The 15,677-nt window shown below is 32.9% G+C and overlaps 1 protein-coding gene across 1 annotated transcript in view; it reads left to right on the top strand.

Moving 5' to 3' along the window:
- The window catches only part of LOC133173235 (pneumococcal serine-rich repeat protein-like), a 29,577-nt gene that overhangs the window by 5,285 nt on the left and 8,615 nt on the right, over positions 1-15,677 (top strand). Inside the window, exons 2-5 of the mRNA XM_061308210.1 lie at positions 793-928; positions 3,771-3,862; positions 12,044-12,262; positions 12,427-12,515. Of these exons, the coding sequence (XP_061164194.1) occupies positions 793-928; positions 3,771-3,862; positions 12,044-12,262; positions 12,427-12,515 (536 nt within the window). The remainder of the gene's footprint in view (positions 1-792; positions 929-3,770; positions 3,863-12,043; positions 12,263-12,426; positions 12,516-15,677) is intronic.

Raw genomic sequence — 15,677 nt, 5'->3', positions numbered from 1 at the left:
GAAATTAACCCACGCAATATGCTTACTTGTTTTTAAACCAATTCATTATTCTTTATGCATTTTAACTCCTAAAGCAGAAAAATATGAAGAAAAAATCAATCTCAATCACTTTGAATCTTTTTTAAAATAGTACATTTGAAAACAGTCGTGTTTTGTGGATTGAAAGCCACAAATCAGCAGAAGTGGTCGAAATTACCCCACTCTACCCTATATGTATACACAAGGTTGCCAACATAGCATATAGTGACAACAGCCATGAAGTCTATAACAGGATTAATTTTTCTTTAATATTTTTTTTTTATGTAATTGCATTGATACTATAGGTATGTGAATCACTGGCAGTTGTATTAATTTTTCTGAAAATATTTAAATGATAAGACACCAGTGAAAATAAATCTGTAATCACAGAATGAGTTTATTGAATTGTTGAACTTTTGCTGCTGTAGCCATGGCAGCTGATGACCGGTATTTCTTGAACACATTTTTATTTAGATTTTACAATCATACATATTCACAATGTTTTGATTTATACATGTAAACATGGTAAAGGAGTAAGTACTTGGTATTGATTCTTGATAATTTAAAATATGCATTGATCAAATATGAAATTTTCATATGGGCACAATGCTGAAAGAGTTTTGTTTTTATTGAATATAGAAAAAATTGTTTTGATATGAGGAACTGGAAATTGTAAGTAAAATGCTGATTGCATGTTAAGGAATATATTTAACCAACCAGTGGAGAAGGCTTGTACAACGAACAGATTCTAATGTTGAAATATGTTTCTTTCAGGTGAAACAGCCAGTTTTATGTCCAAATAACCATGTGTTCTGTTCAGGTTGTATGGATGTTTGGCTTCAAAGGAATAAGCAGTGCCCTGCATGTAGAACACCCATTAATCCTGCGAATCCTGTTAAGAAAATTGCTGGTAAGTCTAACAGAAAGCTTCCAAACATTTCTCAAAACTTCTCTGTCAAAGATTTCATGATTAATTGGACAATTTTATTCATTTATGAAATTTATAGGATCAGATAGGGAAAGGTCAGTTCACAAACTTGTGTTCACAATGGACATTAACCATGCAAATTGTAAAAGTAATAAAAAAGCTTGAAATTTCCTTCATTTTACATCATTAATTGATGAACAGCTTGTCAAGATTTATGAGAACATGTCCATGGCATTAATTTGGCAGTGTTCCATGAAATCTTAAGGTTCTATATTATTTTTATGAACATATTTGGTATTAAATTAAGAAGCGTGTTACAATTTCCATGGTATGAATTGGTTTCAGTTTTAAAAATTTATGAGCATATAAACAGACTTTTCATTTACACATATTTTGTAATAAACTCTCCACTTCACGAGAAAATACCGATGTGTGGAAAGTCTCAGTCACCTGGTGAACTTTGTAAACTAAAACTGATGCTCTTGATTTGAATTGCATTGTAATTGTAAATGTGTGACACTTCTTCTACATACTTTTAAAATAGAAATCAAATGATAGATTGAGATTTGTGAAAAGTTGAATTTTTAAGCAATTATAGATTTAATTGTGTAATTGACACCTGCATATATAGGAACACTAAGAAAAGCTGAAATGTAAGTCATCCAAGGTCCTAGGGTGCACTTGTCTATCATTCAAAACTCTCAAGAAAATTTGGAATTTTTTCGACAAAGTTTGGTAGTTGTTTTAGCTGCAGGCTGAGACAGCTGATGCTATGGCCATTTGTATGGTGTGCATAAACATTTTTTAGAATATGGGCCATATCTCAAGAACCGCTTGACCAATTTATGTCAATTTTCTCACAGAGTATTCTTAGCCCTAGGGCTTTCATTTACATTGTACTACAAGAAAGAGATGTGACTCTGACCCTTAAACCAAGGGAGATAATTAGGGAAATAAAAACAAAAGTAGTGGTTGGTAGAAAATTTGCATCCAAAGAGAAAAGAACCACAGGGCAGATTTTCACCTATCTTGAGAATAAGAATCAGGATATGTTGTAGTTTAAAAATTATTCAAGGCATCACCTTGGGGCAAAGAGTCTGCTCTAAGGTCACTTCAAAGTTGACCTAAAATTATGATAAAACTTTGAGTCTTTCCCCACTATAAGGACTAGGATTGTCAAATCTTGTCAGTCAATGCATCTTGAGACCTCATGTCAAGTTGACTCAAACTGACTCAACTAAATTTTATGGCTAATAATTTTCAAAACATTTAAGGTTACTGAGAATTTTAGAATCATTAAACCTTGTAAGTTGATGCATCTTGGGGCTTTGGTGACCTACTTTTTGAATTTTGCAGGTATTCGTTTTCAAACTGTTTAAGATGCATATTTTCAGGGGTTGAAAATTTCCTGGAAAACTCACTAGTCCAGTGGCTACTGATCAGTAAAAAATCACCAGCCCAAACCTCAAACTAACTAGCCCAATAATTTTTTTTTTGCAAAAATGAAAACATAACACAAGTAAAAGTTTCAAACACTTTGGTAGTAGAAACAAATTAAACCAGTTCTCAGTCAAAAAAAAAACATGCTACATAGAAAACAAAAGTAAACTGACGGGAATTTTTTCTGGTCTGCTAGTCCGACGGGCTATCATTACATTTAAATAAGCTAGCCCAAGTCTTGAAACAATTAGCCCCGGACGTTGGGCTACGATATATTTCAAACCCTGTTTTGGACATTTTGAAGCCTAGGATCATAAACTTTGTCATTTGATGTATCCTAAGGCCTCAAAGTATATTAGGAGTCACTGTGACCTATTTTTGGAATTTCACAAATTTATCTCAATATTTAGGATAATGAGGCATAAGATCATAAAATTTTGTCTGTTGATGCATCTTAGGTTAACATATTATTTCACCTAAAAAGAAGGTCACAGTGGCCTACCTATGGAATTTCATGGTTGAATCTCAATATTTAGGGTACTAAGAAGCTTTGAATAATAAGATTTTATTAGTTGACTCACTCGGGTTCTTGTAATGTGTCAACCAAAAAGTAAGTCACTTTGACTTACTTTTGGAATTTCATGCTTATATCTGAATATTTCAGATAATAAGAGACTTAGAATCATCAACCTTTGTCAGTTGATGCATCTGGGTTCTCTGTGTGTGTTATCTAAAAAAAAATAGGTCACAGTGACCCACTTTTGCAATTTTAGGGTTTTATCTAAATATTTAGGATACTTAGAGGCTTAGAATAGAAGTGATAGGGTTGTACAATGTATCATAAGAGGGATTCTAGGCCCTTTGGCCTCTTGTGTTTGCTTCATTTCTCCTTATCATATAGTAGAAAATTTGTAGGCTTGATATTATTGAGTTAAAGGTCCTTTACCAAATTCATGAACTTTGCAAATCAAAGTAATATCTTTCATTTTTGCAGATTTTATGAAGGGTATAAACAATATTTCTATCTTATTTTACTTTTACATGTAATTTCTATCTTTCTATTCTGTTGTATCATACTATGCCCTTTTTTTGTCATATTTCATACCATGTCAATCCCTATAAAATCATATCATATTTTTCTGCTGTAGCACACTCTGTCAATCTCTATCATAATCCTCTGTTGTATCGTACTATGTCAATCTCTATCATATTCCTCTGTTGTATCACACTATGTCAATCTCTATCATATTCCTCTGTTGTATCATACTATGTCAATCTCTATTGTGTTCTTCTGTTGTATCATATTATCCACAGTCTGGGTATTTAGAGATCTTTGACTCTCAAATAATGAATAATATTTTTCTTATACTTGTTTTTTATACAGGAGGAGTAACCCAGGGTTTTGATGATAAAGATAAAATGAGTAACCCAGAGCTGAGGAAAGCCAGATTTGATCTTCTCTTTAAAGAGTATGAGGTAAGAGTAGGAATGAGACTGAATTGATTCAGTTACTGCCGGCTTCATGTTTTTTCATCCCCCTACTGACTCTATTTTTGATTTTATGGCAATATGAGTCTATGCATATTCTATGGACAAGTCTTGGAAGTACAGCTTAACTTCGGAATCTCAAACATGGATATCTCAATAATCTATGGATATGTCACATTGATTTGGAAGTCCAAACACTTTTTCTTAAAGTATTTTACCTTCAATATCTTGAACCCTTTGATATCTTGAAATTTTATTCTCAGTCCCATTGAGTTTGAGATAATGAGGTTTGACTGTATATGTAAATCAGGTTAATTTGGTGACAGGAATTTCTGGCAAATTAGATATCAAAAAGGAGTATGAAATTCAATTTATCAAGAGTTTGGATCATAAAAGTATATCAGGTTTGGATCATAAAAGTATACCAGACAGGAAGGTTTATGAGTGACCTAAAGACTAATGGTTGAGTGGGACAAAAATCTCAGGTCTAATCTGTACTGCTCACTTTACCCAGTCATGTGACTTTAAAATGGTCATATGTCCAGATAAATCAATATGTAAGCTGTTAAACTATGTTAAATAAGTCAATCATATAGCATTATAAACCTTAGTATATAAATGTCAATAGCGACATTCTGAATATATGTCAACTTAAATCATAAATCCTTGTGTATGGATATTCATTATCAAAACAAACACATGTTCTGTCCTTTCGACTGTAAATGTACAAAAAAAAATGTCGTATGTAAAATGTCAATTCAGTCCTGTTCTGGTGGCCTTGAATTTGACATGTGCCAAATTATTTCTCATAATGAGAAACGTATCTGCCGGCTAATCAGATATTGGGAGCATCCATCAGTGTTGCTGATTATCATGTTTTCTGGTTTAATACACAAGGTTAAGTTCATGAACATAAGAAAATATGAGCTCTCTTTTTAACATAATCCAAGGAATCACTTTTTAGCTCAACTGAGCTGAAAGCTCAAGTGAACTTTTCTGATCACATTTTGTCTGTAGCCTGTCTGTCCGTCTGTCTATAAACTTTTCACATTTTCAACTTCTTCTCCAGAACCAATAAACCAATGTCAACCAAACTTGCCACAAAGCATCTTTGGGTGAAGGGGAATTAAAGTTTGTTCAAATAAGTTCCCACACTCTTTGTCAAGGGTAGATAATTAAAAAATATTGAAAATTTGGTGGTATCTTTTAAAAATCTTCTCAAGAACCACAAGGCCAAAAAAGTTTAATCTTATGTGAAACCTTTCTTAGATAGTGTAGATTCAAGATTGTTCAAATCAACCCCTGGGGCTGGGTTGGGGCCACAATGAAGGATCAAAGTTTTACATAGGAATAATTTTTAAAATTATTCTTCTCAAGAATAGCAAACCCATTATTGGTCATATTTATATGGAAGCATCCTCCAGAAATGTAGATTCAAATTTGTTCAAATCATGACCCCCAGGGTTAGGGGGGGCACAATGAATAAACAAAGTTTTACATAGGAAAAATCTTTTAAAATCTTTTTCTCTTGAACAACAAAGCCGTGATTAGTCATATTAATACAGAAGCGTTCTCGCCTAGTAAAGATTCAAGATTTTTTAAATTATCCCCCTCCCCCACACCACCACTTTATGGGTAGGTTTGGTCCATGTAAATTTAATGAACTTTTCAATACTGAACGCCTTCCCAAAGTGCTCAGGTGAGCGATGTGACCCATGGGCCTTTTGTTTTGTTATTTGTACAAGAATAAGAAGCTGATTGGTAAAAAATAACATTAATACAATCATTTTCAAATAGAATCACAAATCTCATATATTAGTTTAAGTACTAATCTTATAAATCTTATAAATGAAATTAAAAGAAATTAAACATGTTAAAAGGAAAAAAGCAGAGAATGGGAAATATGCTTATTTACTAAATGCTGTAAACCAATTTTTATTTACTTGTGAGAAATTTCCGCAAGTTTTGCGATCTTCTTTTGCTCACAAATATTTTTTGCCGTGAACCTTTTAGTTCTTTGTGAGTTTCTCAAGGTTTTTTTTAGAATGATACCTCAGTCACGTGAAAATATCACAGATAGATTTCAACTGACTAATCACAATTAAAAGTTGTCATGAATTATAGTTGGTTTACATAAAATCTCTCAAACTGGATTTAATTAACACAACAAAAATGAAAACAGCATGCTTTACAATCATCCTCACATATCTAAAAAAAAAAAAAAAAAGCTAAATGCTAAATTACATCATCATCTTTCCGATAAAATTGATTACTTATGGCAATATGAATACTGATTTGATGTAAGTTTATTTATAATTTTATAATTTATGATAAGTAAGTAAATTGCTTTGGTTGAGATTGTGATCATATGCAGTCTTATAAATGACAAATTAGATTAGTAGACTGACAACCCTAACGTGTCTAATGATGATCCTTGGTGCTCAGATGTAGGAAATGCTAACATTTATATGATGTGGCAGGTGCAGAATTTTGTCATCAGGGTTCGTGGTTGGAATAAACTCATAAAGGGAAGACATTGGTGAAATATTCAGAACTTTAAACATGTTAAATAGAGGTTCATAAAACATGCTTTTTCAGACAAGAACATCCTATCAAAAAAATAAGCATATTAATTGAAATTTTAAAGATGTATAGTTATAAGACAGTGACACTGTTTGTATCCAAATATATTCTGCAATAGTGGAACAAATAAAAAGTCTCAATAATTGTATCTATGTAGTTATAACAGTTTGTTCAGTTCATTTATTCTTTATATCATCAGATTTACACAAAAACATCATAGTTACATAGCTCATAAAGATAATATACAAGAAAATATGAAAATCAGTAACACATTCAGATGTATATTTTTAATTCTATTTTAAATTCTCTTCATGAATTTTATAAAATTTAAGATCACTCTAGACATTGTGAATGAAAACTTACCGTATTTGGCCGAATATAATACGCATTGGTGTAAAATACGCACCCCCCTTTTTGAGCCTGAAACTGGGGAAAAAATCGCAGTTCGGTTGTATTATACGCAGCAGAAAATTTTACCAAGCGCTGTTCTGAACTTTTGAAAATTGCGGTAATTTGCTATGAAAATCGGCGCGGAGATAAAGTGCCGAAAATTTACAGAACACGATATTTTATTCAAATGCGTTTTTATTTCTTAATCTTGACTTTCCATATCGCGGCAATCTGGAGGAAATTATTTATTTTAACAAAGCACGAGATAATGTTGTATTAAAGTATTAACAGAGTTTATTATTAATTTTTTTTTAGCATACGGTGATATTGAAATTATACGTCGCCGTACTCTAACTATTCTTTGTGGAAATAATTTTATTTCAACAAAGCACGAGATATTATTGCAAGTTTAACAGTTGTCGTATTTATTTTTAGTTTAAGGTAATCATGTTGAAAATTATGTAAATTTAACAGGGCAAGCGATATTGCAACATCAAAGTATTCATAGACTACGATTTTCTTCTTTTGAACTTGAAATTAATTAATTAAATAAATAGCTGATGTTATAAAATTAAAATCAAAATTTAACAAGCGTGTAAAGTGTAGTTATCAACACACCTCCAAAGCTGTGAAAAATGATGTACAAAGGTGGGATATATGTCTTCATACATCGAGGTAATCTTTGTGGATATCTTATTTTCTACAGAGCACGAGTAAATGATAACACTTAAGTTTCACCATACTTCATATTTCCTTTTTTAACTCTCAATCATTTTAACACGAGGCCGATATAAGATAAAGTAAAATTACATTTAACAAGCGTTTAACTGTTTAATGTGTCGTAATCAACACAAGGCTTATACATACGAAAGATCATAAACCAACCCCCGATTTTTAACAAAGAAAATAATCAAAGCCATTAATAAGGGCTGTAAATAATCAGTGCTCTAACTGTAAAAACAATGCTTTGGAGTAGGTAAACAATTTAATTGCCCGGAGGGTGTTGAGGGGGTAATTATCAAGTGACAATTAAGCGCACGTGTGTCACAACATTGGCTTCCATTCATTGGGACGTATAGAGGGGTGTTTATGTTGAAATGAATTTTCACTGAGTTATTTAAAACCTAAAATAAAATTTTATTTTATTGTATTTCATTAAAAAAAGACTTATTACTTTTTTGACCGAGTGTCTGACTGATTAGGTACATGTGTACTATGATTACGGAAGCACGTGGCAAAGGAATGTGTGAACATCTATAAATAGCATCGTTAATGGCGGCCTACACGGAGACGATGAACATGCAGCTCAAATTAATTTTAACTTGCCTTTAAATTTAATTTAACTATCAAAAGGTTATAAATATAACATTTTTAGCAAGCCTACATTCCAACAATAACTTTACGAAGTTTTAAATACGGCGATAAACAGCAAGAAATTGCATAAGTTACTAGGTGATACTACGGTATGTGCGTATGATAGCCGTTTTTCACATGAAAGAAAAAAAATATCAAAATCCCATTGTGGTGTAAAATACGCACCCCTTTCTCACAGAAAATAATTTTGGGGAAAAAGTGCGTATTATATTCAGCCAAATACGGTATATCAAAAGTAGTTTCACGATAGGACAGTGACTTACATTCATAATGACTCACAGTTTACAGGTTTTATCATGAAAATTAGTTCAGATGCACTCAAAAAACAAACTTTAGCTATTTAAAAAAAAACAGGAAATGTCAATCATTTAACTAAATCTTTATCTCACATTGAGAAAGTTGAGATGAGCGTATGCTATACTCCTGGTGTTGGTTTCCCAGTTAAAGTTTTAAAAGCAGGTTTCACAGTTAAAGTTTTAAAAGCAGGTTTCATTCCCAAGTAACTATAAGCCTTATGGTGACTAGACTTGCATAGATGATACATTTAGGAATGCACACTTCCACATTGGCTGCAGTTGCTGGATCTGACCTACATTTCTGGATGAGTGACCGGGATAAAGTTTAAAAAGCAGGTTCATACCCAAGTAACTATTAGTCTATGGTGACCAAACTTGCATTTTTGATGCATCTAGGATTATACTACCAGACAGGCTTCAGATGCTGGAACTGACCTACATTTTCCAGATGAGTGAATAGATTAATATTTTTGGAGCAAGTTATTTCCAAAAGAACAGAAAGCCTTTCCTGAACCAAAGTTGCATGGATTATGCATCTAGGGATGCAAACTTTCAGAATTGGTGCTTCAGATTTTAGATATAATGACTTACATTTTCTAGATGAGTAAACAGGTTAAAACCCTACCTAGACCAAAGTTGCAAGGGTGATGATCCTAGGTAAGCACACTTCAAGACATGCTTTGGATGATGGATCTGACCTACATTTTCTAGAGGAGTAAACAGGTCAAAGTTTTTACAGCAGGTACATTCCCAAGTAACTTCGATGAAATATGCATGGATGATACATTGAGGGATGCACACTACCACACTTGCTTAAGATTTTGGACCTCAACATTTTCTGGACGAGTGAACAGGCTCAAGTTTTTTGGAGCAGTTTCTTCATGTAAGCATACCTGGCCCAAACTTTCAAAGAGGGAGGTGCATCTATGGAGTCGCACTACCACATATGTTTTTGATGCTGGATCTGACATATTATTAAGGCAGGTCTATTCCAGTGTAACTTTAAGCCCTATGGTGAGAAAACTTGTATGGATGACGCATCTAGAGATGCACACTACAGAGTTGCTCTGGATGCTAGATCTATATTTTCCAGGTGATGAAGAGGTTAATGTTTTAGAGCTGGTCCTTTCCCAAGTAACTTAAAGGCCCTATTCTGACTGAACTTGCATTGACAATGCATGTTACTAGGTATCCACACTATCTGATATGCTTTAGAAGCTGGATCTGACCGACATTTACAGGGTGATTGAACAGTTGAAGCTTTTGGAGGAGATCCATCTTGTATAGATGTTGTATCAAGGAATGCACACTGCCAAAACATCTTTTTGGTGTGAGACTTTGTCTTATGTATAAATTAACATTATAAATATGGTGAGCTTCTCAATCTTTGTTTACCTATGTTTTATGAAAGTGATAAATGTATAAGCATGACCATAAAGTCAAGTTCTAATGATCAGTGATCAAAGATTCCTTTTATTCATGATAAGTAGGTTAAAACTTAAGAAGTTATAAGGTCAAAAGATTTAGTTTGAATTTTGTAAAATTTTAGCACAAAATTAGAAGCAAGAGAGAAAAGGTGACATTTGTAAATGAAATGGGTTGAGATCAGTACACATATATCTTTGAATTAAATGTTGCATAGATGACATGGTACACTGTAGACTTAGATCTTATTCCATCAATCACATCCTCCATGCATACTTAAAATATACAGTCAACTATAATCATGATATTATCAGCTTTGTAAGTTCTTTTATGTTAAGTAAATGGTTTGTTACATTTAATCACCTTTTGATGTAATAACCAGAAATAATCTGATATATTGAAAGTATGATACACTACCGTATTTGGCTGAATATAATACGCACTTTTTCCCCAAAATTATTTTCTGTGAGAAAGGGGTGCGTATTTTACACCACAATGGGATTTTGATATTTTTTTTCTTTCATGTGAAAAACGGCTATCATACGCACATACCGTAGTATCACCTAGTAACTTATGCAATTTCTTGCTGTTTATCGCCGTATTTAAAACTTCGTAAAGTTATTGTTGGAATGTAGGCTTGCTAAAAATGTTATATTTATAACCTTTTGATAGTTAAATTAAATTTAAAGGCAAGTTAAAATTAATTTGAGCTGCATGTTCATCGTCTCCGTGTAGGCCGCCATTAACGATGCTATTTATAGATGTTCACACATTCCTTTGCCACGTGCTTCCGTAATCATAGTACACATGTACCTAATCAGTCAGACACTCGGTCAAAAAAGTAATAAGTCTTTTTTTAATGAAATACAATAAAATAAAATTTTATTTTAGGTTTTAAATAACTCAGTGAAAATTCATTTCAACATAAACACCCCTCTATACGTCCCAATGAATGGAAGCCAATGTTGTGACACACGTGCGCTTAATTGTCACTTGATAATTACCCCCTCAACACCCTCCGGGCAATTAAATTGTTTACCTACTCCAAAGCATTGTTTTTACAGTTAGAGCACTGATTATTTACAGCCCTTATTAATGGCTTTGATTATTTTCTTTGTTAAAAATCGGGGGTTGGTTTATGATCTTTCGTATGTATAAGCCTTGTGTTGATTACGACACATTAAACAGTTAAACGCTTGTTAAATGTAATTTTACTTTATCTTATATCGGCCTCGTGTTAAAATGATTGAGAGTTAAAAAAGGAAATATGAAGTATGGTGAAACTTAAGTGTTATCATTTACTCGTGCTCTGTAGAAAATAAGATATCCACAAAGATTACCTCGATGTATGAAGACATATATCCCACCTTTGTACATCATTTTTCACAGCTTTGGAGGTGTGTTGATAACTACACTTTACACGCTTGTTAAATTTTGATTTTAATTTTATAACATCAGCTATTTATTTAATTAATTAATTTCAAGTTCAAAAGAAGAAAATCGTAGTCTATGAATACTTTGATGTTGCAATATCGCTTGCCCTGTTAAATTTACATAATTTTCAACATGATTACCTTAAACTAAAAATAAATACGACAACTGTTAAACTTGCAATAATATCTCGTGCTTTGTTGAAATAAAATTATTTCCACAAAGAATAGTTAGAGTACGGCGACGTATAATTTCAATATCACCGTATGCTAAAAAAAAATTAATAATAAACTCTGTTAATACTTTAATACAACATTATCTCGTGCTTTGTTAAAATAAATAATTTCCTCCAGATTGCCGCGATATGGAAAGTCAAGATTAAGAAATAAAAACGCATTTGAATAAAATATCGTGTTCTGTAAATTTTCGGCACTTTATCTCCGCGCCGATTTTCATAGCAAATTACCGCAATTTTCAAAAGTTCAGAACAGCGCTTGGTAAAATTTTCTGCTGCGTATAATACAACCGAACTGCGATTTTTTCCCCAGTTTCAGGCTCAAAAAGGGGGGTGCGTATTTTACACCAATGCGTATTATATTCGGCCAAATACGGTAATTAGTCCAAGAAAAGTAAAGAAAAGAAAAAGAATTTTTTTTTTCTTTAATAAAAGGAAGAGTTTGAACGACTTACAGAGGAGGTACAGCTCTTAAGGACAGAAAATGAAGTTTTACAGCAACAGATCCAGAAAAACACAGGGACAAAACAACTGGGGCCAAAAGAGGATCCGAGACATCCGGATACCAGTGGAGTTCTGGTTCTAAACAAGAAACTACAGGATGCACAGAAACTTTATGATAAAGTCAAGTCTGAACTTAGTCGTGTCAGACAGGTAAGTATGTGCCATTCATGTAGTAAGCATCAAATACGAAACAATGTGTGCAACTTATTGTATTATGACTCTAAGTACATGTACAAAAAGTGAATTTTGAAAAGTTAATTATACATGGAGGAAATGTTAATGAGCTAGTTTTGACTCTTACCAAACAATTACAGGAGAACAGCTCACTTAAAGATGAAAACATAAATCTAAACAGAGAGAATCAAAAGCTACGACAAGAAATAGGAAACAGATCTCCTCACAGGTAAGACAGGTCAAAAAATTCCATACAAGAAAACTGGAACAGATCTGGAACATGTAGGGCTTAATTTCTATTAAAAGTATAAACCAAATCTCAAAGATTACCTTGATAACAAAATACAACTTACAACAAGCTCTGGAATAACAGGAACAGAATATGTTATCCAAATAGGCTTGACATTTAAGACTGTTACCTAGATAAGTTTTATAACACATTAAGAATCACAGAGCTGATGACCACACAGGTAAGTTATAACACATTAAGAATCACAGAGCTGATCATCACACAGGTAAGTGATAATGCATTAAGAATCAAAGAGCTGATGACCACAGGTAAGTTATAACACATTAAGAATCACAGAACTGATGACCACACAGGTAAGTTATAACACATTAAGAATCACAGCTGATGACCACTCAGGTAAGTTATGACACGTTAAGAATCACAGAGCTGATCACTGCACACATAAGTTATAACACATTAAGAATCACAGAGCTGATGACCACATAGGTAAGTTATAGCACATTAAGAATCACAGAGCTGATCACCACACAGGTAAGTTATAACACATTAAGAATCACAGAGCTGATAGCCACACAGGTAAGTTATATAACACATTAAGAATCGGAGAGCTGATCACCACACAGGTAAGTTATATAACACATTAAGAATCAGAGAGCTGATCACCACACAGGTAAGTTATAACACATAAAGAAACACAGAGCTGATGACTACAGATTTAAGTTATTACACATTAAGAATCACAGCTGATGACCACACAGGTAAGTTATGATTCATTAAGAATCACAGCTGATGACCACACAGGTAAGTTATAACACATTAAGAATCAAAGAGCTAATGGCCACACAGATAAGTTATAACACCTTAAGAATCAGAGAGCTGATGACCACACAGGTAAGTTATAACACATTAAGAATCACAGAGCTGATGACCACAAATTTAAGTTATAACACATTAAGAATCACAGCTGATGACCACACAGGTAAGTTATAACACATTAAAAATCACAGAGCTGATGACCACACAGGTAAGTTATGACACATTAAGAATCACAGAGCTGATGGCCACACAGGTAAGTGATAACACATTAAGAATCACAGAGCTGATGACCACAGATTTAAGTTATAACACATTAAGAATCACAGAGTTAATCACCACACAGGTAAGTTATAACACATTAAGAATCAAAGAGCTGATCACCACACAGGTAAGTTATGACACATTAAGAATCAGAGAGCTGATGAACACACAGGTAAGTTATATAACACATTAAGAATCGGAGAGCTGATCACCACACAGGTAAGTTATAACACATTAAGAATCACAGAGCTGATGACCACAAATTTAAGTTATAACACATTAAGAATCACAGAGCTGATTACCGCACAGGTAAGTTATAACACATTAAGAATCACAGCTGATGACCACACAGGTAAGTTACAACACATTAAGAATCACAGAGCTGATGGCCATACAGGTGAGTTATAACACCTTTAGAATCACAGAGCCGATGACCACAAAGGTAAGTTATGACACATTAAGAACCACAGAGCTGATCTCTGCACAGGTAAGTTATGACACATTAAGAATCAAAGAGCTGATCACTGCACACGTAAGTTATAACACATTAAGAATCACAGAGGTGATGACCACAGATTTAAGTTTTAACACATTAAGAATCACAGAGCTGATGACCACAAATTTCAGTTATAACACATTAAGAATCACAGAGCTGATGACCACACAGGTAAGTTATAACACATTAAGAATCACAGCTGATGACCACTCAGGTAAGTTATGACACGTTAAGAATCACAGAGCTGATCACTGCACACATAAGTTATAACACATTAAGAATCACAGAGCTGATGACCACATAGGTAAGTTATAGCACATTAAGAATCACAGAGCTGATCACCACACAGGTAAGTTATAACACATTAAGAATCACAGAGCTGATAGCCACACAGGTAAGTTATATAACACATTAAGAATCGGAGAGCTGATCACCACACAGGTAAGTTATATAACACATTAAGAATCAGAGAGCTGATCACCACACAGGTAAGTTATAACACATAAAGAATCACAGAGCTGATGACCACAAATTTCAGTTATAACACATTAAGAATCACAGAGCTGATCATCACACAGGTAAGTTAAAACACATTAAGAATCGCAGAGCTGATCTCCGCACAGGTAAGTTATAACACATTAAGAATCACAGAGCTGATGACTACAGATTTAAGTTATAACACATTAAGAATCACAGAGCTGATGACCACATAGGTAAGTTATAACACATTAAGAATCACAGAGCTGATTACCACAAATTTAAGTTATAACACATTTTATTCAAGAATCACACGTAGTTTTAGATAAAATAAAATTCCAATGTTTTTGGTTACAATTGTGCAGTATGACGATAATATTAGTTATCCAGGTCCACTACAGATCAAATTCATCTCCTCTAGAACATTTTCTTGATTTTGACTGCCACGATTGTCACACACATAACGGACTTTGATTCTTCCTAAATAATTAAACTGTAATTCAAACTGAAGCCTTATAAACAGTACAATGTAATACAAACTGAAGCTTTATAAACAGTAATACAAACTGAAGCCTTATAAACAGTAATACATTTTATGTAAGTTTGAATCTTACTGATGGTATGTTTAATTTTTACTGTAACAATTATAAACAGTCATTTGATTTGATTTAAACATGAAGAGAAAAATGTGTACACATTAAAACAAGTACAATAAATGTTAAAGCTATATATGGCATATCTGAGCTAAAAAATGAAAATACGAGATTGAGTGTAGATAAACATGATATATGTTATTTACGTTCAAATTAAAATTTTCACCGATTTTGAACTTGAATAATCTCATGTTTCTGTAGTTATATTGACTTTAAACTGTGTCTGTTATTTAAATGCGGAGTTGATAAATAAATCGGTTATTGTTTTAAATTTTTAATGTCTTTGAAACGTGATTGATTTAAATTGTGTAATTTATAGGAAAGTCCTATCTTTATATGTAAAGTAATCAAACAAATACATACTAGAAAGATCTTTTTAATTTTAGTTAGTCTGAACTTATAAAAAATACGCCATATATGACTTTAAAAGTGTAAAGT

This window comes from Saccostrea echinata, unplaced genomic scaffold (genome assembly GCF_033153115.1).
Source record: "Saccostrea echinata isolate AGI-Se365-2 ecotype Australia unplaced genomic scaffold, CSIRO_AGI_Sech_v1 ptg000056l, whole genome shotgun sequence".
NCBI classification, from domain to species: domain Eukaryota; kingdom Metazoa; phylum Mollusca; class Bivalvia; order Ostreida; family Ostreidae; genus Saccostrea; species Saccostrea echinata.
Note: the sequence above shows the minus strand (reverse complement) of the source record. Positions and strands in the feature narration are given on the sequence as shown.